General features: G+C 37.2%; 1 protein-coding gene across 6 annotated transcripts in view; it reads left to right on the plus strand.

Annotated features, from left to right (window-relative positions):
* Positions 1-24,614, plus strand: part of HK5 (histidine kinase 5) — a 56,969-nt gene that overhangs the window by 29,427 nt on the left and 2,928 nt on the right. For all 6 annotated transcript variants that reach the window (XM_010244003.2, XM_010244004.2, XM_088892522.1 and 3 more), the window contains exons 8-13: positions 9,971-10,101; positions 14,410-14,459; positions 15,639-16,000; positions 16,167-16,270; positions 20,832-21,656; positions 22,774-22,947. In XM_010244003.2, the coding sequence (XP_010242305.1) occupies positions 9,971-10,101; positions 14,410-14,459; positions 15,639-16,000; positions 16,167-16,270; positions 20,832-21,656; positions 22,774-22,947 (1,646 nt within the window). The remainder of the gene's footprint in view (positions 1-9,970; positions 10,102-14,409; positions 14,460-15,638; positions 16,001-16,166; positions 16,271-20,831; positions 21,657-22,773; positions 22,948-24,614) is intronic.

A 24,614-nucleotide genomic window follows, 5' to 3' on the forward strand; every position in this document is an offset into this window, starting at 1 on the left:
AAAGGAGTTTTCCAACCAACAGTTGAAACATAACCTTGTCTTCAAGGAGCTCTCCCCCTTCTACACTTATCTTATGATTTTGTTCAATAGGTGTGTCAGCAAGTTTAACACCTAGCTTCCTAATTTCTTACAAAAGGTTGAGAACATACTTCCTTTGGGAAAGAAAAATCCCATGTTTAGATCGTGCTACTTCAATGCCCAAGAAAAATACATTTTGAGGCTTTAGGATCAAATTTAGAGCAATGAGGCCTAAGAATCTAAACAAAGCAAGTACATTGAAAGGTCTTAATGGGAATAGTAAACATGTCCTTACCGGGATATATTATAATATGTTGAATGGAATTTTCATGTCTAGGACCCATGAAGGAACTCGGTCGATGAGGTACATAGCATTGTGGATAGCGTCCCTCCAAAAATGTGTGGGAACATTGGAGTTTAGCATAATGCTTCTTGCCACCTCCAATATATGCTTATTTTTCCTCCCAAAAACCCCATTTTGCTGAGGTGTATGAGGACAAGTGTTTTGGTGGATAATTCCATGGTCAATGAAGTATGAAGCCAATGATTTTGCAAAGTATTCTTTGGCATTATCAGATCTGAAAAATTTGATTTTGATCCCAAATTGGGTCAAAACCATCTGATGGAAAATCCGAGTCAGGGTAGGAACCTCATCTCAAGAGCGCAAAAGATAAATCCATGAGAAATGAGTTTAGTCATCAATAAATAGTAGGAAATATCTATACCCCCTCCCCCCAAACATTAGTATGCACAATTTCAAATAGGAATACTACTTTTATTGCTCAAAGAATAGGTTGTTCTACAATGCTTTACAAGTTCACAACTTTCACATTTTAAACTAGACGTTTGGACTGACTCAAATAAACTGAGAAATAAACTCTTCAAAGACTTAAATGACAAATGACCTAACCGATTATGCCAAAGCATAACCTGACTCATAGATTGAGAAATTAATAACCTCCCCACTTCTTTATCTTCCCCATGTGAATGCCCTCCCAATAGGTAGATTCCATTTGTCTCACAGCTAATCCAAATCACCTTCCTTGTCTCTAGATCCCAAAAAACACACCAACTAGGAAAGAAAGTCATTAAGTAGTTTTAGTTTTTAGTAATGCTACTAACTAAAAGCAGGTTAGTACTAAGTTTAGCAACATGCAAAATTGAGGACAAGGAGATTGCATTAGACAGTCTAATGTCTCCCTTGCCAGAGATGAGAACAAGGGAGTCATCAGCAATAGACACTTTGCCTTTGCTAGAGGATAAGCAATAAGTAGTAAACAATGAGGATAAGCTAGTCATATGGTCAAATGCACCTGAATCTATAACCCAACAAGGTTCATTGTTACCTAGGAATGAGGCATGATATGCTGAAGCTCTTGTACCTGAATGAGTGAATGCTGAAGTGGGAGTAGCTGATGTTGTAGAAGGTAACTGAGATGAGGGGGCTGAAGTGCCAACTTCACTTTCCAACTAAGTCAAGGCAACTCGGACAGCAGCTAAAGTGTCTAGAGATGTGGCTCTTGTGTTCGAGGATGATACACCATCAGTAGTAATTGCCAGATTAGCATTCCCCTTTTTGTTTTTGAGCTTTGTTGGAATTAGATGTGGATTCAACTTCCAACAAGTGTCCTTTGTGTGCTTTGGTTTCTTGCAATGATCACAAATTACTTCCCTCCCATCTTCTTTCTTCATATACCTTTTGTAAAATCCCTATTAGATTCTAGGTTAAAGTAGAGAAGAAGAAGAGAAGAAGGAGGAGAAGAAGGGTTCGGCCAGATTAGGAAAAATCAGTTCACCTTTAGCCGACCCACTTGTATTTATCTCCAATAACATAGTTACAAGAAAGACCATATTGTCTCTCATAAGTGATGGGACACATAACTTAAACTTAAATAAAATAGACCTTTCACTCTCAAATAGATAAACCCAAATGACCAAAATACCCCTGATTTGTGTATTCTAACACCTTTCCTTGTCACCCCTAAACTTCAGTTTCACTACTGTTAGGGCTGATTCCATAGGCTAATATTGTAGCATAACCTTTCTCCTACTTTCTTCACTGTGCACTAAGGAATAGGCCTGAGATAAGGTTGCACTCTCCTTGGTGAGAAGTTGTTGCCTCACAATATCATATTCTGGATTCAGATCAGCTAGGAATTCAAAAACTTTATTGGTTTCAATCTGTTTTATGTATGTCTGTGCATCTTTTTGACTTTCCCACTCAATTGTCTCTAGGTGATCAATTTCATGCCACAAAGACTTCAAATTAGAGAAGTAAACTGAGACCAGCTTCTCCCCCTAGCAACGTTAAGTGGCTGGGAATAGGTTTCTCTCATGATGTCCCAAATTTCCTTAGGAGTTTTGGCCCACAAGTAATTTCGGCTGATATGAGGCTGCACGGAATTTCACAACCAAGTCATGAACAAATAATTCTCCTAAGCCCATTTCGCATATAATGGGTCTTCCTTGGCTGGTTTCTTTACATGCCCCATCACATAGCCTATTTTCCTCTTCCCCTAATAGCCATCGTAGCTGATTGAGCCCATTCCAAGTAATTTGATCCATCAAATTTGATAGTGGTAATCTGAAAATTATTTTCAGTCATGTTTCCAGCTCCCAACACACCTTCCCCTTGGGTCTTTAACTCAGTTTCTGATATCTTAGACTCACATGAGAAACCCTAGGTTGGCTCTAATACTAAGTTGTGTTGTAGAGACTGTAGTCAGTCCTACTGTAGATGAGAATTCAACAAGAGAAATTTCAGAAAATAGAAGAGAGAGAAAAAAGAGGGAGGGAGAAGAAGAAGGGGAGAGAAATCGTAGAGAGGAGATTTCAGAAAGAGTGTGGGTCAGTTAATGATTGCCACCCCACTCAGTTGCTATTTATATTAGCACTTAAGACATGGTAGACTTACAATATTGCCCCTACTGTTAACATAAATAAACAGCAGCTAACATAACTGAAATAACTAACTTTCTAACACCACTAACATGCTAACAGCAACATAAATAGCATGCTAACTAACTCTACAGAGATAAAAGTGGAAGTAAAACTTTGGGGCTTCATATTCTTGGAGATAGAAGTGGAAGTAAGTAATCTAATTATGAAGCCCCAGAGAAATCTGATGCCTTTGCAGGATAAAGGAAATTATAATTTCGGTTCCAAAGAAAACATTGTTAATTCAAGGTCAGATTTAGATCAAAGAAATCTGAGTCTAATTAAAGGAGATGGGGTTGGGTGTAGAGGATAGAGAGACTGGTATAGGTGGCACCAGTTTAGTTTTCTAGTAGAAACGTGGTCCTAGATTTGAAAAGAATCAATGATGATCAAAAGGTTTATAAGTTCCTGGAGAGTTTATTTTATTTAAGTATTTCATTGTAGGGTTCTTTCATGTCTTGTTTTGTTAGAGGGGATAGATGTTATTTGGTATGTCTCCTTTTGTTTTGTGGTTTGAAAAGAATCAATGATGATCAAAAGGTTTATAAGTTCCTGGAAAGTTTATTTTATTTAAGTATTTCGTTGTAGGGTATAGGTGGCACCAGTTTAGTTTTCTAGTAGAAACGTGGTCCTAGATTTGAAAAGAATCAATGATGATCAAAAGGTTTATAAGTTCCTGGAGAGTTTATTTTATTTAAGTAATTCATTGTAGGGTTCTTTCGTGTCTTGTTTTTGTAGAGAACATTGATGTGGGTCCCACAGCTGTGGTCCCATTCTGTCCGTAGGGTAGAATGTATCTAGTCACAGCTGTGGTCAATTTGTTATTCTGTTATTCCTAGTTGCTATTTACTTTTCAGTTTTATATTGTTTGTTATGTGTTAGCAGTTATGATGTAAACACCAAGGGCAGATATGTCCTTTCATGTAACTAGCATAACATATATATATTAAATTAAAGTGGCGGCGGCAGAATAATTGACATTCTGTTCTTCTCCTCAAAATCTGTGTTCTACTGCTCTCTCACCACTCTTTCTTCTACTTCTTCACTTTCTCTTCTCATCGAACCTGAAATTTCTTAGTGGTCAAGACTGATAGCAGTCTTGAACACCTACATGGTATTAGAGCCAAGTTAGGGTTTCTCATGTGAGCCTAATACCAGCTGACCACATGAGAATCTCCTAGGACTGGAAGCTAAAAAGGAGTTTGCAAACTGATTCTTGGAGATCGCCAGAGGTGCTAGCAGCTATTGGAAACTTGCTAGGGTTGCAGAGTGTTGGTGGTCAGGAAGGATCAGAGAAGACTAGGGTTCGGGTAACCTTAGAAGGTAGCGAACAATTTTTCCTTGTAAGTTTACTTTCTAAGAGAAGTTCTATCAGAGAAGATAGGTTGGACCTATCTGGAGGGGAAGGCCGAACCATTCTAGTTTTTTCTCTCTTCGATTCACTAGGGTTTTACAGCAAACCCTGGACCGAACTGTCTCAACTGTGTTTCTCTCTACTCTAGGGTTTGAAAGTGATCTGCGGCAAGCCTTAGTGTTTGACTGAACCCTGTGATCTACCTAGAGCTACCCTTAAGTTTATTGGTAGGTCTGATCAGATTCTAGGGTTTCTTATTAACCCTACTGCAAGCCTATCTATACAGTTCTATTTGGATTGTGCAACTGAATTGCTTACTTTAAGGACTGATTAAAACCCTAACTTTCCCAAGCATATCAGATTTTTTTTAAGCTGTTCTCAGAGTCCTAAGGGGTTGGAGCTCTACGGACAGCTACTGCTATGTTGGCTAGTTGGTTTCAGATCAGAATTATCTCAGTTTTGTGCACATACACTGAGAATACAGATCAAGCCTATACTGTTTTGATCGTGATTGGTAGTTCAAGTGCTGTTTTGAGACTTGACAGAAATGGAGTTTAAAAATCAGGCAGAAGGCAGCCTTGGGAACATCAGTTATGGTAGTATTTCTGAGATGGGTGGTTAGATTACGACCGTAAAGTTTGATGGATCAAACTATTTGGAATGGGCCCAATCAGCCATGATGGCTATTGGTGGAAGAGGTAAATTAGGGCACCTCTTGGGAGATATGAAAGAACCTCCCAAGGGAGACCCGACATATACCAAGTGGATGCAAGAAAACTACTTGGTTATGACATGGCTGTGTAATTCTATGCAGCCTCATATTAGCCGGAATTATTTGTGGGCAAAGACAGCTAAGGAGATATGGGATGTTATGAAAGAAACTTACTCCCAATCCCTTAATGTTGCCAGAGCATATGAATTGAAATGTGAAGTGAATACCCTTGAACAAGGAGAGAAACCGGTGTCGGTCTACTTCTCTACCTTGAAGTCCCTGTGGCATGAGATTGATCACTTAGAGACTCTTGAGTGGGAGAGTCCCAAAGATGCTCAGACCCATAGAAAGCACATCGAGACAAACAGAGTGTTTGAGTTTCTGGCAGGACTGAATTCAGAATATGATATTGTGAGGCAGCAGATTTTGACTAGAGACAGTGTGACTCTCTCTCAGGCTTACTCATTTGTACACAGTGAAGAGACCAGAAGGAAGGTTATGATGCAACCTCACCCACCCACACCAGCCTTTGTAGCGGTTACACCCAAATCAGGGGGTGATTCAGAGAAGGACAGGAGGAAGGAAGACAAGAAGGATGTAGTATGTGAACATTGTAAGAAGCCCAAACATACAAAAGAGACATGTTGGAAACTGCATCCTCACTTGGTTCCTGCGAAGTTGAGAAACAAGAAGGGCACTGCTCATGTAGCCATGAACACTGATTCAACATCCTCATCTGGCACAAAAGGAACATCTTTGGAGACCTTAGCTGCAGTTCGGGCTGCCCTAATACAGCTAGAAAAGGAAGTTGGAAATTCAACTCAGCCACCGCAGCCTCCATCAGCCCCTGCCACATCTGCCTTCGCCCATTCAGGTACTCGAGCTTCAGCCTATCATGCCTCAGCTCCAGGTACTACTGAACCTTGTTGGGTAATAGACTCAGGTGCATCTGATCACATGAATAGCTTGCCTTCATTGTTTACTACTTACCATTTGTTTTCTGGTAGGGATAAGGTATCTATTGCTGATGGCTCCCTGGTTCCTATTTCTGTGAAGGGTGACATCAAGCTTTCAGATACTATCTCCCTGTCATCTGTCTTGCATGTTTCTAAGCTTGATACTAACCTTCTTTCAGTCAGTAGTATTACCAAGCATATGAACTGCTCAGTAACCTTCTTCCTTGACCGATGTGTTTTTCAGGACTTGGTGACGCAGAAGGTGATTGGGATTGGCCGTGAGACGAATGGGATTTATCTGCTCGGGGAGCGGTTCCGTCAGGGAGAGTCAGTTGAGAAGTTGTCTTTTGTTTCTCAGAATGTGAGTCCGGTTATGCTTTGGCATAACCGATTAGGTCATTTGTCTTTTCGATCTTTACAGAGTCTGTTTCCTACTTTATTTGAGTCTATTGAGTTGTCTCAGTTACAGTGTGAAAGTTGTGAGTTTGCTAAGCATTGTAGAAAGCCTTATTTATTGAGTAATAAAAGGAGTGATAATTCTTTTGATATTGTGCATACTGACGTTTGGGGGCCTTATCATATCCCTTCCATGGGTGGGTACAGATATTTTTTGTTATTTGTTGATGACCATACCCGTTTTTCTTGGGTTTATCTCATGCGTTCACGAGATGAGGTACCTTCCCTGACCCAAAATTTTCACCAAATGATCCTAACCCAGTTTGATGCCAAGATCAAAGTTCTCAGATCTGATAACGCAAAGGAATACTTTGCTAAATCATTGACATCTTATCTTCTTCATCATGGGGTTATCCACCAGAGCTCTTGCCCTCATACACCTTAGCAGAATGGAGTTGCCGAAAGGAAGAATAGGCACATTTTGGAAGTGGCTAGAAGCCTCATGTTTACTTCCAATGTTCCTATTCGCTTCTGGGGTGATGCTATCCTTACGGCGGTATACCTTATTAATCGGGTTCCTTCTAGGGTCCTTGATATGCGATCTCCTTTTTCCCTTCTACACCCACGTGAGGACTTGCTTTCTATTCCCCTTAAGACATTCGGTTGTACTTGCTTTGTTCAGCTTCTCGAACCCCATCACTCCAAGTTCGAACCCAAAGCCTCCAAATGCATCTTCCTTGGTTATGCACAAACTCAAAAGGGTTATTGCTGCTATGATCCTGTCTCCGGGAGGAAGTTTGTCTCCATGGATGTCACTTTCTTTGAGGGGACACCCTATTATCCTTGGGTTTCCCCTCAGGGGGAGAGCAGTGAGAGTGGGGGTTTGAGTTCTTGTCTTCAAGGGGAGAGCAGTGAGAGTGGGGCAGTTCCTTTACCTATTCCATTGGGTGATGAGAGCTGCAATGGTGAGGGTAGTCAGAGGGATCAGGAGTTGAGGGAGAGCTGCAATGGTGAGGGTGGTCAGAGGGATCAGGAGTTGAGGGTTTATCACAGGCGGTGCAGGCAGGTTGATCCTGATCATCAACAGTCCAGGCCAGCTCCAATCTCAACTGCAGCTCCAGGTCTAGATACTACAGTCCCAGAGCCCACAGAGACTTCCCCTACAGATGATGTTGACCTTTCGATTGCAGTCCGTAAAGGGAAACGACATTGTACCACATCCACAGCCCACTGTATTTCCCATTTTTTATCCTATGATCGCCTATCTCTTACCTACAGGACCTACCTTAGTTCCATTTCCAATGTCCCTATTTCCAAGAACAGTGCAAGCCCTATCCGTCCCTGAATGGAAAGATGCAATGCAAGTTGAGATGGATGCCCAGTTGAAAAACAACGCCTGGGAGGTAGTTGATTTGCCCAAAGGAAAGAAACCAGTTGGATGCAGATGGGTATTTACGGTGAAGCATAATGCAGATGGATCTATTGAGAGGTATAAAGCTCGGTTAGTTGCAAGAGGGTTTACACAGACTTATGGCATAGATTACTTGGAGACCTTTGCACTGGTAGCCAAGATGACTACTATTCGAGTCCTATTGTCCCTTGCAGCAAGTCACACTTGGCCTTTATACCAAATGGATGTGAAAAATGCCTTTCTGAATGGAGATCTGCAGGAAGAAGTTTACATGCGTTTGCCTCCTGGATTCTATGATGCAGAAATAGGTAAGAAGGTCTGCCGGCTCAACAAGGCTTTGTATGGTTTGAAACAGTCACCTAGGGCTTGGTTCGATAGATTCAGACTAGCTCTTGTGAAGTTTGGTTATGTACAGGCCTAGTCAGATCATACCCTGTTCATCAAGAGGGTGGAGTCCTCTTTGACACTACTGGCAGTATATGTTGATGATATTGTGGTCACAGGGAATGATAGCCATGAGATTGAGTCTCTTAAACAGCTTCTTCATCAAGAATTTGAGGTGAAGGACCTTGGTGTACTCCGGTATTTTTTGGGTATTGAGGTTGTTAGGTCCAAACAGGGGATCTTTATTTCTCAAAGGAAATATGTCCTAGGCCTGTTGGTAGAAACTGGAAAGTTAGGTGTCAAGCCTGCAGATACACCAATTGAACAGAACCACAGGATTAGTGCCGAGAGTGGGGAGCTTCTTGAAGACAATGTTATGTTCCAGCAATTGGTAGGAAAGCTCCTATATCTCTGCCTCACTCGGCCAGATATTACTTATGTTGTTAGTGTTGTCAGCCAGTACATGCATTCTCCTAGAACCACACATCTTCTTGCGGTAGAAAGAATCTTAGCCTACTTGAAGAGATGCCCAGGTAGGGGTATACTATTCAAGAACAACAATCACATGAAGGTGGAGGTCTATACGGATGCTGATTGGGCTGGGAGTGTTGATGACAGAAGGTACACCTCAGGATATTGTGCCCTTGTGGGAGGAAACCTTGTCTCCTGGAGAAGTAAGAAACAAAGTGTTGTCTCCCAGTCAAGTGCTGAAGCAGAATACAGGTCCATGGCCAACGGAGTGGCTGAAATCCTATTGCTAAGATCTCTACTTGAGGAGTTGGGTATTGAGGAGGAGTGTAGAGAACATTGATGTGGGCCCCACAGCTGTGGTCCCACTCTGTCCGTAGGGTAGAATGTATCTAGTCACAACTGTGGTCAATTTGTTATTCTGTTATTCCTAGTTGCTATTTACTTTTCAGTTTTATATTGTTTGTTATGTGTTAGCAGTTATGATGTAAACACCAAGGGCAGATATGTCTTTTCATGTAACTAGCATAACATATATATATTAAATTAAAGTGGCGGCGGCAGAATAATTGACATTCTGTTCTTCTCCTCAAAATCTGTGTTCTACTGCTCTCTCACCACTCTTTCTTCTACTTCTTCACTTTCTCTTCTCATCGAACCTGAAATTTCTTAGTGGTCAAGACTGATAGCAGTCTTGAACACCTACAGTTTTGTTAGAGGGGATAGATGCTATTTGGTACGTCTCCTTTTGTTTTGTGGTTGGATTGTTTTGGTTATTCAAGGGGGTTGGGGCGGTTCTTTGGAGGTGAAGTTTGTTTATTTCTTCTCTTGGGTGATTGTTGCTCACCTCCCTTTGCATTCTCTTTTTATTTCTTTTGAATTTTTTTATTATCAAAAATGAATTTTGAATTATTCCCTAACGATTCAGGATGCTGATTTGAGTAAGAAATTGTAATAATCCAATCTTTCTATTTTTTTATTTACCTGAAGATGAAGGTTATACTGTTATAGTTAATAATTAGATTCAACTGCATGTGTTGTATCAATTGTTGGTCTAATGACATCTGTCTAATTAGTTGATCCATGAAACTGAAGCTAATAGCTGTTCATTAAGTAACATCCTAGTCAAGAACTTATTTGACGAGTTTGAATAATCTTCTGCTTAGTTTTTTTTTGGTAAAAATCTCCTGCTTAGTTGATCTATCAGGAGGACATTTCTAAGATTAAAATGTTTTTACCTAGACAATTAGATCTCCTCAAAGTTGACTACGAATTTTTAATCTCACTTGGTTATGCAACTAATATATCCAGTTTTATCTATTTCTTTCCCTCAGGAGTTATGAAGTTGGAAGCAACAAAGTTTCGACCAAGAGAGGTAGTAAAGCATGTACTCCAGACTGCTGCAGTATCATTGCAAAAGATGCTAATTTTGGAAGGGCATGTAGACGACGATGTTCCTGTCGAGGTAAGAGCTTTATCAGCTAGTTTAACTAAATTTTTATTATGTCAAATATATACATATATTACATGAATCAAAATATGTCTAACTGCACCATTCTTTCAATTTGTTGCCCCTCTTTTTTTAATTTAATTTTTAGAGTTACAATTTTTCCCTCAAATGGCTAATTGCACAATTTTTTATTTAATTTTTAGAGTAACAAAACCTGAGCTTTCCCTCAAGTGTCCAAGGATGATCATGGGTTGAGTTAGGCTAGGCATCTAGGATGCCTGTATAATCAATAAAGTTATATTTAAAAAAAACCTAAATTTGAATCTAAGTTTATACTTAAAATTATAGAATATATATGATACCAGAAAACTTATAATCAAGGTTCAAAATTTCAATACTATACACCCCATATTGGGTGTATCATTTCATACCAGTAGCTCCCTAAAATCCCAAATAAGGGGTATTTTGGAATTTGGTCATTTTCAGGGGCTAGGCAAGCCTAAAACCGACCCTCCTAAAACAATTTTGAAAAGAAAAACAGAAAAACAGTTATGAAGTATCGAAATACCCGATACACTTGCCCATGCATATTGAGCGTATCGATACTTTATGCCTTGCTTATAACTGATCAACTGGTATCATAAAAGTGGCAACCAATCAGGTAGTATTCATCAAAATTTACAAAGAGTTTTGATTGGTCAAAGCTCTTCTAGTATCAAACATTTCCAGTGTCATAGATATACCCTGAATATTTTTATATTCTATAAGTGTTATTTATATAATTCATATATTATCTATGTTATATTATATTATTTATATTAAATTTCCTGGATTGTCCAGGCCGGGCAATGCAGGGTTGGACAGATATAATCAACCCTACAAATGTGTCTCTTTGCTTTTGTTTATTGGAGAGCATCATAGTTTTCAAGGTGCCAAGGTGAGGCTAGGTGATAGGGGGCACCTTGTCGTGTAGTCACCTAGATGATGGATTTTGTAATCCTAGGGTAGTTCCCTAGGTTCCACAACCATATTTCCTTAATAACTATGCATATTTTTCATAAGAAAAGTATAAACTTCATGTTTAAGTATAGAAAATCAACATATTCATGAGAAAAAGAAGAAACAAATGAAAATTCAAAAAATATTGGGGGCTGAACCCCTATTTTGTTATAGGAAAAGAAGAAAAGAAAAGTAGAAGAATATAATGTGTTGATTAGACAATTTTAAGTCCTTAATTTTTTGAGGTTACAATTATAAAATAGACATTTTAAAACTAAAATATTCACTTTGTGTGTTTATGTACTAATTTCTTTTATTATTTTCTTATTTGCTAGGGTTTAATCAACACAAACATTATTTTCTGTATTGAACCCTCAAAGACTACAAAACCTGAACCAAATAAGTAAGGAAGAACTTAAAATGTTGTCCAATCAACACATTTTCTTCTTTTTCTTTACTAATTTTGTGTGTTTATATACTAATTGCTTCTTCTTCTTCTTCCACTTTTTCTTTTCTTCTTTTCCTATAGCAGAAATAGGGGTCAGTCCCTATATTTTTTGAATTTTCTTTTCTTTCTTCTTTTTCTACTCATGAAGTTGGAATATGTTGATTTTCTATATTTTAACATGAAGTGTATACTTTTCTTCTGAAAATTATGGATATTTATTAAGGAAATATGATTATGGAACCTAGGGAACTACCCTAGGATACATGTTTTTAGTTAAAAAAATCCATCACCTAAATGCCTAGGTGACAACGCCCCCCCCCCCCCCCCCCTATCACTTAGCCTTGCCTTGGTACCTTGAAAACTATGGTTACAAGATTTAGATTTAGTACCCATTTGGGAGGGCTGAAGCATAGTGGCTTCTGGCTTTCCATGGTGATCCACACATGGACAACCCATAAGCTATGTTTGGTGAAAAACCTGGAGAGCTCAAATTGGCTATTAGTCAGTCATTTGAAGGGATGTCTGCTTCAACCTCTTTGAATAGCTTATCCAGAGTGCTTCAAAGCAGCTGAACAAGCTTAGCTGAATCTTCAGATCTGCCCTCCCAAAGAGGCCCTTATTAAAATTAAACCAATACATTTTGATTTTTGACAGGGTAAATTTGTAAAACAGTCCATTTTCAGGTATTTCAACATTCAGATATTCAAACAGTTCAAATGCACTCAGAGGTACAAAAAAGTTAAAAAGCAAATTCTGACTAAGAGTCCAGAGCCACACTCGGATCATTTTTGCTTTTCAGAGATCAGAGTTCAGTTCTACCAAATTCAACTTTAGTAAGTGAATCATACTGGAATAGTAAATCAATCATCCAATCACTGAATAACAATTTGTTCTTTTAGGAAACGATTTTTAAACAATTATGATGATTACAATGAAATATTGGAAATTTTTTTGATGATGTTCTTAAAATTTTAAATCTTAAATGTATATAGTCCATCAATGAAATTTGAAATATTGCTAACATATCGGCAATGTATAAGAGATATTAGAAAAAGATTCCTAGAAAATTTCATATCACCACCTAGCAAGATGTGGAGATTTTTGGGAAATTTCACCAAACCTTGCCGATATAGTGAACCATGGTGGGAATGCAGGAGGTAGCTTTAATAGGTGATAAAATGAGGGAAAGTAGACTAAAATGGTTTATTACATTCATTAAAGATCATCTACAGCACTAGTAAGAAGAAATGATCTGTTGCAATTCGAAAGGTCTAGATAGCACAATCATGTAATTATACCTTTTCTTAACCATATTTCTATATATTTTACACATTTGGTACGATCATCATTTCTAGATGGGCTTATTGATGATTTGTTATTTGTTCTTAATATCAGATGATATTACTTCATTTCTTTTTCTGCTAAAATACTATGGAGATAGACAATTTCAAGTGTTCTAGAAAGTGTAGGTCCAGCTTCAAGGTTAGTCTCAAGGAAAAGTCTTCAAGGCTTAACCTTGAGGCACATGCCTGAAAGTATGAAGCACATGCCTCACACCTTAAGATGTCTTATTTGTGTGTAAGTGTACTTGTACATGTATGTATACATGTGCATGGCTCTATGTTTCAAAATATTTAAATCCAGTTATATTTTTTTCAAATTTTGAGCTTATTAATTTTCCCATTAAATGGATTTCATATAAATAAGCTAGGGAACACATCAATTTGCTATTTATCATACTTCTCACAAACAAATATGACAAAGTCAAATCTGAAGCAAAAGAAACAAGAATTTACGTTAATGCAAATGAAATTTTCCCTACAACCAAATTGAGCCTTAAACAGTGTTTTAAAAGCGCAAGGTGCAAAAAGGCGCAAGGGCCATTTTGTGCCTGAGGCACAAGGCGCAAGGTGAGCGCACAATTTAAAAAAAAAAAGCTAAAAGTTCAAAAAAAAATTGCAAAAAATTCAAAAAAAAATTATAAAACATAATATTAATAAAAATATAAACTTAAGTTTTAAAATAAATGTTTTAAAAAACCTATTATCTAAAAGTAAAATACATAAATATAATATGTAAAGCGTATTCAAATGAGAATTTAAAAATGAAATAAAACATATAAAACATTTTCAAGCATATAAAACCCACAATCTCTTTTTTTTTCTCAATTGCATCAAGTAGCTAATGTGACATTGCATTCCTAATTCTACGAGCCGCCTTTGTGCCATGCCCCTCGAGGCAAGCCCAAACAAGTCCTTGTTAGGGTCTTAAATTCTTAGATTTCACACAAAAATAATAATTTTATAGTTTTAATTGCTTTTAAGAAGATATTTTATTAAGATGAATGAATGGACAACATTACCAAATAGGGGATTCTCGAAGCTTCGATGAGTGAGCGAATCTATGAATTAAGACCCTAACATGGACTTGTTTGGGCTGGTCTCGAGGGGCGTGGCACAGGGGTCCGGGGGCGGAGCCCCCGGCCCAATGGCCATATTAAAAAAAAAGGAAAAAGCGGCAAATTTTCAAAAGGTGCACGCCTGGGCTAAGGCGCAAGGCACACCAGGCGCTTGCCTAGGTGCACCAGGTGTGTGCCTTCTGAATGGGCAGCGCCTAGGACCTGGGCGAGGCGCCTACCCTAAAATGCACCTCGCCTGAGCGCCTAGGCGCGCTTTTTAACTCATTGGCCTTAACTATCATGCCTCAAGGCTTTCGCCTCACTCATCTAAAGGTCCTGGTGCCTTACCTGATTCCACTGCATTTTTAACATTATTTCAAACAATGCCTTCAATATACTGCTTTGATGCATGAGTGATCTTTCTCTTGCTTCCATTGCATTGTATAAAAGCTCATTGTGGGGTGCATCCATGTTTTAGGTTATTGGTGATGTTTTGAGGATTCGACAAATTCTTACAAATTTGATCAGGTAAGAATTTAAGAAAGGTCCATGATTATTCCCATATTATTTTGGTAGATTGTCTTAACACAGTTTGTGGTTCAAACAAGATGCTACATGGTCTTTTTTGGACATTGCCGATAGAATGATAGGTGGTTTTTTTCTGTTTACTTGGAAAATAGTTTACAATAACAGTTCATGATTTAGTTACTCTTGGCAGATCCTATTATATAATTTAGTATGTTTAAAGTCATTTTCATTCCTCAACAATGCAAAATAATTGAAAGGTTCCAAGTATTTATGTTTTAGTAACATTTGGCAAGATTAGATATCTAGTTGTGTAGTACTACTCTTGGTGTTCAAATCCCTATTGTCTACATATAGATTAAAGAAAACGGTATTTTAATTAAAAATATTAGATCATAAGTTTGCTTAAAGTTATTGACTTAATTTTAGTAGAGGGTAGCAAGAACATTGAAGGACAAACAATTCATTTGAAAAATATATTTCAGCAGCACTAAAAAATGGAAATATAGTGAAGTGTAATTGCATGCTTCTATCTTAGGTTTTATCCAATTTCCAAAATTTTCATCTCAATATTTTTCCAAGATTTTAGTAAAATTGGAAGATGCAGTAAATTCCGTGCTGGAAATCATTTAGATAAGTATACATTTCGATTCTTTTTACAAGAAATCATTTAGATCAGAAGGTATTTTTCTAGGGTTTAGTTATTAACAGAGAAAAAAAATTATATATTGTGCTTTCTCACTTATTCTAAAGCATATATCCAATGCTGAAAATCTTTGATTATGCATATACTGGAATGCTTTTTAGTTCATTGAGGAATAACCATTGGTTAGCTAGTTCATGTGGTGCTTATATCTCAGATCAAATTAATAGTAAACTCTTATTATCTTACATAAGAACTATGCTGTACGCTGATAAAATACAAACATGCTTTTAATTCAAGCTAAAAGTTCTGATTACCAAAGAAAATGTCTGATCAAAATTATAGAACATTCTTAATTAAATGGGTCTACAAGTTGTTCTAGGTTGCTGAGTCATAGTTCATTATGCAGTACATTCTTAGTGATCCCAGAGAAAAATATCCCATGCCTTGTTATTAGATATTTGTCTAACTTTTTGACAAGTTTACCCAAATTTCTTTTCACATTATTATGCACCTATTGATAATTCTGTTCCTGGCAGCAATGCAATCAAGTTTACTCATGAAGGGAAGGTTGGTATAAACCTTTATGTGGTATCAGAGCTAGATCCTGGCAGCAGAAAAGGATGCCATCAAAAGTTCATCCCAGATCAGCCTTCAGTTTCAGGAAATATGCTGAAAGAAGATAACACATCTTCATCTCTAAGTAGCTATAACCAGAAAAGAGAACATTGTCAAAAAGGGTGGAAAGGTCTTGAACAAAATGGTACCCCTGATTCAGGACCTGGGACATTAGGTAGAAAGGAAACTTCAATTGATGGAGATATGGAGAATCTTTCTCACCCATGTGAGAAAACAGTTTGGATACAATGTGATGTATATGACACAGGGATTGGAATTCCGGGTATCGTATTACTATCTTTATGATATTGCAACAGTTTGTTACTTGAAGAATCTGACAATGTCTTTCCAACTCTTTGTTTTATCTTGCAGGATTTTGTTTGATTTATAATTCTATCTTAATTTCTCTTATCTAAATTAGGGATTTGTTTGTCTATTATCATGTGCAGAAAATGCATTGCCTACTCTATTCAAAAAGTACATGCAAGTCAGTGCAGATCATGCTCGAAAGTATGGTGGAACAGGATTGGGCCTTGCAATCTGCAAGCAGCTGGTGAACTATATTTCCTCCAACATGTTTCAGATTCCAACTTTTTGCTTGTATAATCTATATGAATCAATCATGTTTTGACAATTGATAATGATAAGGCTTAGATGCATGTGATAGTGTATGTTATAAACTTGAAACTAGGCAATGAAAACTGCCACCTGTAATAAAATATAACTAGTCTACACTTTACAGCGCTCAAGGTTAAAGAGAAATATCAGGCTGAATATTCACAGGTTTGAGTTTTAACTTCTTACTGTAGTAGTTTCTTTCAATAGTAGTTTATGCTTAACATTCTAACTACTATATTTTGTACTCACCAAATAAATACAGATAAAATTTATACTTGAACTTGTCAATCTGAGAATGGTTGGGATGTTGGGGTATCTAATAGGGCTTCTTGCTCCTCACCATGGAAAGCAATTCACAAACTTCTTCCATTGTTTCTCAATCATGTCAGATTTGATCTCAATTCAGGTAACAAAATCAATTTCTGGGAAGATGTGTGGGTGGGTGATTCTTCGTTAAAAACCTTGTTCCCCTCAAACTTTCGCTCTCTCCTATCTCAAAGGCAAACCAATTGCTGGCTTCATCATCCTTTCCCCCTCCCTGTCTGGTTTGCCTAGAATCTGGGACATCGCTGAAATGTGAAGGATTCAGAACTGGGTTCTATTTCCTCTCTACTTCATCTGCTTGAAGGGGTGTTTCTAAACACTTCTAAACAAGACACTAGGTTTTGGACACTTCATCCCTCTGGAGCTTTCAGTTGCCCCTCCTTCCAGTCCTTGTCTTCTCCTGTCCAACCTGGGGTACCCTTCCCTGTACAAGAAGTTTAGTGTTGCCCTATTCCCCACAAAGTGGGTGCTTTTTGTTGGGAGGTCTATCATGGTGCAATAAACACCTGTGATTTGATGCAGAGGAAGAGACCTGACTGGTGCCTTCCACCTAATTGATGCTGTTTGTGTGAGTCGAATGGTGAGACTGCTTTTCATATTCTTGTCTCCTGTCCTGTTACTAGTAGTATTTGGGATTGGTTCTTCTATCTGTTTGGATGCAGGTGAGACACCTCAGTAAGCTTGGAAAAGGCTGTTTGACTCATCTACATTCAGATGGCCCAAAAGAAGAGGGAGAGCACTATGAAGATGCACAAGGGCAGCAGTGCTATGAGTGTTGTGGGAGGAAAGAAATCTGAGAATTTTTTAAGAGAAGAAAAGATGCAAGGAAGAACTGATAGAAAGTATCACGATAAAGGTGACTTCATGGGTGAAATCTCTGAAGTTATTCTCAGACTTTATTGTGGATGATATTATCAGGAATTGAAGAACAGTTGCTTCTTTTTCATCTGTAAAGAAGATCTCAAAGGATAGGGAAGATCTGAAATTGGAGGAGTTTTGGTAATCTGGGAAGATCTGGAATTGGAGGAGTGATAAGAAATTACATGGGCTTGTGGTGGGGCTGTTCTCGGGCCCTATTGGAATGGGAGACTCCACTACATCTGAACTAAAAGCAGTGGTCTTTGGGATACAAAAAGCTAAGGATATTGGGGTGAGAAAGCTTGTTGTGGAAGGTGACTCCAGAGTGGTTTTAAGCTGGCTAAAGCAAAATGAAAAAACACCCTGGATTTTTAGAAATGACATCAAGAAGATTAAAAGCCTATCTTTTGTTTTTTTTGGTAAAAAGATTAAAAGCCTACCCAAGGATATGCAGTTATTAATTCAGTGGTCTCCAAGATGGCAAATGGATTTGCAGACCAGATAGCTAAACAAGGGGCTAACAGGGAACACTGTTTTTGGGCTCAGTTGTAAGGATGAAAAGTGAAATCTGGTAGTTGGCATATTAAGTTATAGTGGGATAGTCAAGGCTACTCATAATCTGCAATTTTCCTTATATTAATGGAATTTCCTTTCATTGATTAAAAAAAAATCTGATCTTAGATTCAGTGTAAGAAAGAAGAAACAAGAAGAAAAGGGGAAAGAAGGAAGAAAGGAAGAGAGAAAGATAAGAAGAATTTGGAAAATGTGAGTGAGTATCAGGTTGGCTCACTCTTCTTTTATTAATATTATAACAAGAATTGATGAAATTACATAAATACCCTTTATGTCTATTATTACTATCTCTATACTCCTCCTCAAGTGGAGCAAAATAGATCTCAAATATGTTCAACTTGCACAAAATGTCCAATAGTTTTGTCTTGCATAATGAAGAAATCTGCTAGCTGATTTGGTTTGATTCCCATCACAAACATCACACCTTAAGCTGGGAAGGAGAGAAGAGATAACTTTCTAGGGAGAAGGTAGGGAGGCCTGTTAAGGTAAGTATTCAATATATGACTTACTACAAAACATGCCTGACTGATTTATATTAACAATTTAACATTGTCTGTACAAAAGAATAAATCTAAATGGAAAACTCTTTTTTTTCCATTTCTGTAGTCTTTAATGATTATCTCATTATGAGTAAGATTAAATGGCTAGCAGATTTTGAAGGTTTGAACTTTTCTCATTTATGTAATGACTGGGAAAATATGATATTTGGGTCTTAGTTGAGAGAAACAATTTTAAATGTTGTAGAAGCTTAGATGTTCATAGTTTGTTATATAAAGGGGGAAAAGTGACTCCATACTTTTTGACATTGATACAAACTAACACATATTACCTACATGAAGAATATATGCATGTATATGAGGAATGCTAGAAAACAATGATTTATGTAGCTCTTGGTTTTCTCCACCCTACAAACAAGGTGGGCCCACTAAAGATATGTCCAGATTTGTCTTTTGGTGTGCCTTTTCAATGATCCCACCATGTCTGTAGGGTAAAGTTTCAAAGAGTTGATTAAACTCATTGTTTTTTGCTTATTGGCATTCCCCCTCCTCTCTCTCTATCCTTGTTATACAAATCTTGTTTTTTTCCTTCTACTCTTCTGAAGGGCCATAACTTCCGCAAAATTGTGACACTCATTGTTATCTTTCCCTACCAAATCAAACCCATGTCCATTTCTGCCTCCTTTTGATTTTTGTAAAACCCTCAACTTGTAACAGGTCACTTTTTTCCATCTGGTACAGCCAGTGGTCTTCAATGTTTATACAACCTTCTGAGTTACCTTTTTTTTTGATAAATAACAGAAACTTTTATTAAAAGATATTAAGAGAAAAAGATACAAGAGGAGGGGTAAAATCTCTTAACCCTCCCAAAAGGTACATTTCAGTTTACAATATTGCCCGGAAAAAGTTGACTCTTCCCACCCCTTGTTTGGCCGCCAATGAATCTGCCAAGGAATTGGCACTTCTCTTAGTCCATTGAAACTTGATTTCCATGTTTTGAGTGAACTGTCTAACTTTCTTTTTCTCATTGAGATATTTCCACAAACTGAAATTGTCTATTTGCAGCCAATTGATAGCCAGCTTAGAATCACCTTCCACCATCAGTTTTCTGATATTCAACTCTTGGGCTCTTTTTACCCCTTCCAGAACATCCAATATTTCAGCTCTTAGAGAATCCCCCCATCCAATAGAACCAGAATACATGGCAATAATTCGACCTTCTTCATCCCTGAAAACTCCCCCTATACCTGACGGCCTGGATTTCCTTTGCTGCTACCATCGAAGTTCAGTTTAATGAACCCCAAAGCTGGAGACCAAATTGGGTTAGATAAACTCTTCATTGGATCTGACCAAACGTCTTCTTTCCACTTCTGAGCTACCTTATTTTCATCTTCTCATCTACTGGGTCAATACCTAGGCTTGTGGGAATACAATCATTTCTAATTTTACCCTTATTAGTCTTGGTACTCATCTGGTTGCGCATACTGAGATCACCTTCACTCATTTTATGTTTTTCTTTCTTTACTTTTCAACATTTTTTTCTTATGACATTGACAATCTTTAGCTGTATTTAAGATTCTTCATTTTAGTCCAATTGATGAATGGAAAATAAACAACGTTCTCAAATCATTTCTCTACTTTGTTCACTCCACTATAATTATACAGGTAAAAATACTTTTCGATCTCTATAAGAACATACTATAAAATGAAGGTAGCAAAACTGGTTGATTGAGGAATATCTTGTTCATAAATCATAATGATACACTACTATTGCTAAATATGTAATACCAAATAAATTTCCTTCCCTCTCTAATTAAATGTATTAAAGTTATACTGTCTGAACAAAAGAAAAGGAAAACAAATTTGCCTGTGTTTCTCCATGGAAATAGTTTGGCACCTATAGTTTTCCCAGAAGGGATAGAAGATGAACCTAAATTTCCTGATTCCCTATATGATTTGTTGATTAATGTGGTGAATATCATAGGTTGCTTTGACCTTATAATCGTGCATTAGTAGGGCTTGTATATCATAGCAAAATAAATGTGTGAACCTGGTTCATGGGATTTGTGGACTCTTTTGAAAAAATATAGTTTAATTTGAGGAATATGCCAAATTCAAAAATGCTTCAGTGAGGAATCAATTCTCAAAATATTGATGAAGCTTCAGTATGCATATACATATTTTGATGATTATAACATTTTTCCGTACGCTTTCAACTTGACAATCTGGATGCATGGGATGCAGGTTGAGTTGATGGGAGGTCATCTTAATGTGACCAGCCATGTGAACTCTGGTTCTACATTTACATTTGTTCTACCTTATAAAATTTCACCCAAAGAGGAGCATTCTGATGATCCTGATGAACTCTCGTACATGGATGAGCATGAAGGTGTATTTGATGCCAATATTGATGATACAGATTCTGGCATCTTTTATTTTCAACCAGGCACCCTAGGTTCTCTCTTCTCACCTGCTGGATCTACAAGGACTCAAAAAGCACCAACAAACAATATTGGATATGGTTTTCCCAATAAGCCCAATGGCTTGCCAGAGGAATCCTACTCATTCCCTTCTAATAACTGCACATCAAGAGAGACAGCTTCACTTGAGGATGCTTGTTCAGTGGCTGATGGTGCAGAGACATCATCTGAACCTGAAAGTTCATCAAAGCAGAATCTAGACTCTGATAATGAAAATTCCACTGGTAGAGGCAAGCAATGCCAAGTTCATTCAAATGGACAAATTAAGGGTTCTAGAATGGATACCTTTCACTTGGAAAGAACATGCACTGAAGTTGGTGAAGTGGCAAAGGCAAACAAGCCTGCAAATACATTTGAGAGGCTGGAGCATGAAAAATCAAAGATAAGCCTCCACAGCATGTCTAGTGGCAAAACAGAACTTCCCAATTCAACATTTAAGTCCAAAATTCTACTCGTAGAAGATAACAAGATTAATGTAATGGTGACACAGTCAATGATGAAACAGTTGGGCCACAACATAGATGTTGTGAATAATGGAGTTGAAGCTGTGCGTGCTGTTCAATGCCATAAATATGATCTAATTCTAATGGTAATCATTTCAAACCTCATGGTTGTATTATTTGTTTTAAAAATTAGCTAGATTTATGAAAAGGTCTACCACCATTTTAGTACACATACACTTACCATAGGATAATATTTTCATACTGAGTGTTATTTCTAATGTGCCTTTCTTTGTCATTTCTGATAAATTAGTTTGTCTCTGTTCATAAAGCAGTGGATACAACTTATTCTACAACTTGGAGAGTCATATTTTAATGTCTTGATTATTTTAATCATTTTTATTTAGTTAAATTTTCATTATTTTATAGTGTTTTGGTATTAAGTTCTACTCATCTCAGTGAATGATGAAATTTTCCATTATTTTGCAAATTTTGTGTTGAGGGTGATCCACATTTTGAGGTCAGAACAGGAGAATATGATCGCAACGTCCTGATTATGGATTTTTATGATACCTCAGATCAGATGTGGTTTGATGTCTAGATATAGCAACTCAAATTTGGGAATGGGTTGACTTACTCCCTTAAAAAATGGGGTCAAGATTTTTTCAACTTCGAGAAGAAATTTCTAACCTTGGACATAGGGGAGTTACACTATTACAGAATTATTCATTTGAAGGACTGTGAGGATGCTAAGCAGTTTCAGAATCATTCATTTAGATTGTTTTTCATCATACACAAGGTGGTTAAGTTCTTCCCCTTGAAGTTAAAACTTCAATGCAATATGAAAGAATATTTTTTAAGAAGGCTATTGGCTGCATTTAACTACAATTGAAGATAATCATTCATCAGTTATTAAATGCATTATGGGTGGAAGGAAATGGTATATTCTCTATGTGTTGGGAAATATAAAGGACTGGTTAATAATGTTTTAGGCATTTAGGTGGAAGTTATAAATACCAAGATAATTTAGAACACAATGATGCCAATTAGGAAGTAGACATAGAGCTACTGAAGACAGTGAGAAATAAGCATCTTGAAACAAGTGCAAAAACACCTTCCCAATTTTCTTTCCTTAATATTCCATAATGCATAAAATTTTTATATGTGAAAAATGTAGTTGTAAAATATTGTTATTATTTACCCAAGTAGAGCTTTCCAGTGTGGAAAACCAGAACAACCAACACACTAAACTTTACCTGCACGCAGGATGTCTGCATGCCAGTAATGGATGGCCTCCAAGCTACAAGGTTGATTCGATCTTTTGAAGAGACTGGAAATTGGGATGCTGCTTTAGATGCTGGAATTGAGCTTCCTTCTTCATATTCATCATCAAATGGTCTAGATGCACCGTCATCCACAAGGCGGGTACCCATCATTGCGGTAAGAGATGCAGTTTATGCTTATAAATGTCTGTTCACTTTGTTGCAACTTCTTAATATATGGAAAATGACAACAAAGGTTTTTAACTCGCTTGCATTAAATACTCTTTTTCCTGCCTAGCTATCGTTTTTCTTTTCTCATATGTTTCATTAGCTAGACTCTTTTGTATGCTACCAGCATTAGTTTGGGAGCAGGCTATGGGAAGAAGCTATTTTTTCTGCATCCATCATAATAAAACAGGGCAACCTAAGCCCACAACATGGCATTTAATACCAAGGTCCTATAGGAGGCATAAGGAATAAGTATTCAGTATGATATAACATTTTTCTAAAGCTATTTTTTTTCATTTTTTAACCATTTAAAAGAATATAATTATCTAGATAGTTAAGACCATCTACTCAAATGCTGGATCTGAATTCCTTGAATGTACCAAAAATTGACATTTGACAATGAGAATGATTATTTCTTCTTGTCACCCTCTTCCAATGCAAGTGTCATCTAATTTAAAGTATTAGTTTCCAATAGAGAAAAGTTGAACTTGATATGCATTGGTTTGGACAGTACGCAGTTCTGGCTTCTCTAGTCCATGACTCAATGCAATGATTAGTTGGTGCCTAGGTGCTAGCTAGTTGATAAGAAGAAAGTTGTTTTCTAAATTTAAGACTTTGATGCAATCTCATAAATATGTTAGTATAGACTATAATATAGGCTAGAATAGGGATTACAATCTTTGTTTTTTCCAAAGAATGAGTGTAACCTTGACTATTTAATTTATTTGTGACAACTGCATACAGATACACCACTGATTGGAAGAAAACCTGAAGGAACTCCTCTGCTGCCTTCTTTTATTTTATGGTTTTCTCTATTTTATATAGCATCATCCAATCATGTTCCATCACAAAATGTAAATATAAACAAACAAATAAATTTTAAACTGACTTTGTGCTTGACTGGATCAACTAGTCAACCTATTCGATGCTTAGTCGTCCCTAGTTAGTGATGCAGTTGGTCTGGCTCTCAATTCACTTCCCAACACTTAGATAACACTGAAGGAAGAACTATAAGCAATGCTTGAATTACGTAAATTCCTGATAGAGGTACAAAGTGGATATCCAACCTCTATACATTTGAAGGGTAGAAGAATATGCAATCATCATGGGGTACTACTTAGACTTGAAGCTCTATCTTTTGTTTGCATAGTGGTCATTGTCATTTGTCAAGTGACACAGTAGGACAGACAGGTAGCACAACTTTGTTACTACTATAATAAAAGGTAGTTTTGTATTTATACCAATAAAAAGACAAGGTATGTAAATTAACAATTTCTCATTTAAATCATATGGGGCCTGCTGTGCAAATCCTGTTCCTACATTCACTCATTTCATCTTTCATATAGTGAACCCCTAGATCTTTTCTGAATACCTCAACCAATTTCTTCTTTGCATTGGATTGCTCCTTCCTACTGCTGCAATGAGTTCTCTCTTATGCGCATGCCAAACCATCTGAGTTTATTTACCCTTATTTTATGACCTGTTTGTTCTAATCCTAGATGATAAGATAGTTTCTAGCAATGTAAATTATTGGCCACAATACAATCAGGTTCACTGGGTGCTTGAGCATTCACATCATGGAGTAAACGATATTGCATTATTGGAATAAGTGAATGG

This window comes from Nelumbo nucifera, chromosome 8 (assembly GCF_055504915.1).
Source record: "Nelumbo nucifera cultivar China Antique chromosome 8, China Antique-T2T, whole genome shotgun sequence".
NCBI classification, from domain to species: domain Eukaryota; kingdom Viridiplantae; phylum Streptophyta; class Magnoliopsida; order Proteales; family Nelumbonaceae; genus Nelumbo; species Nelumbo nucifera.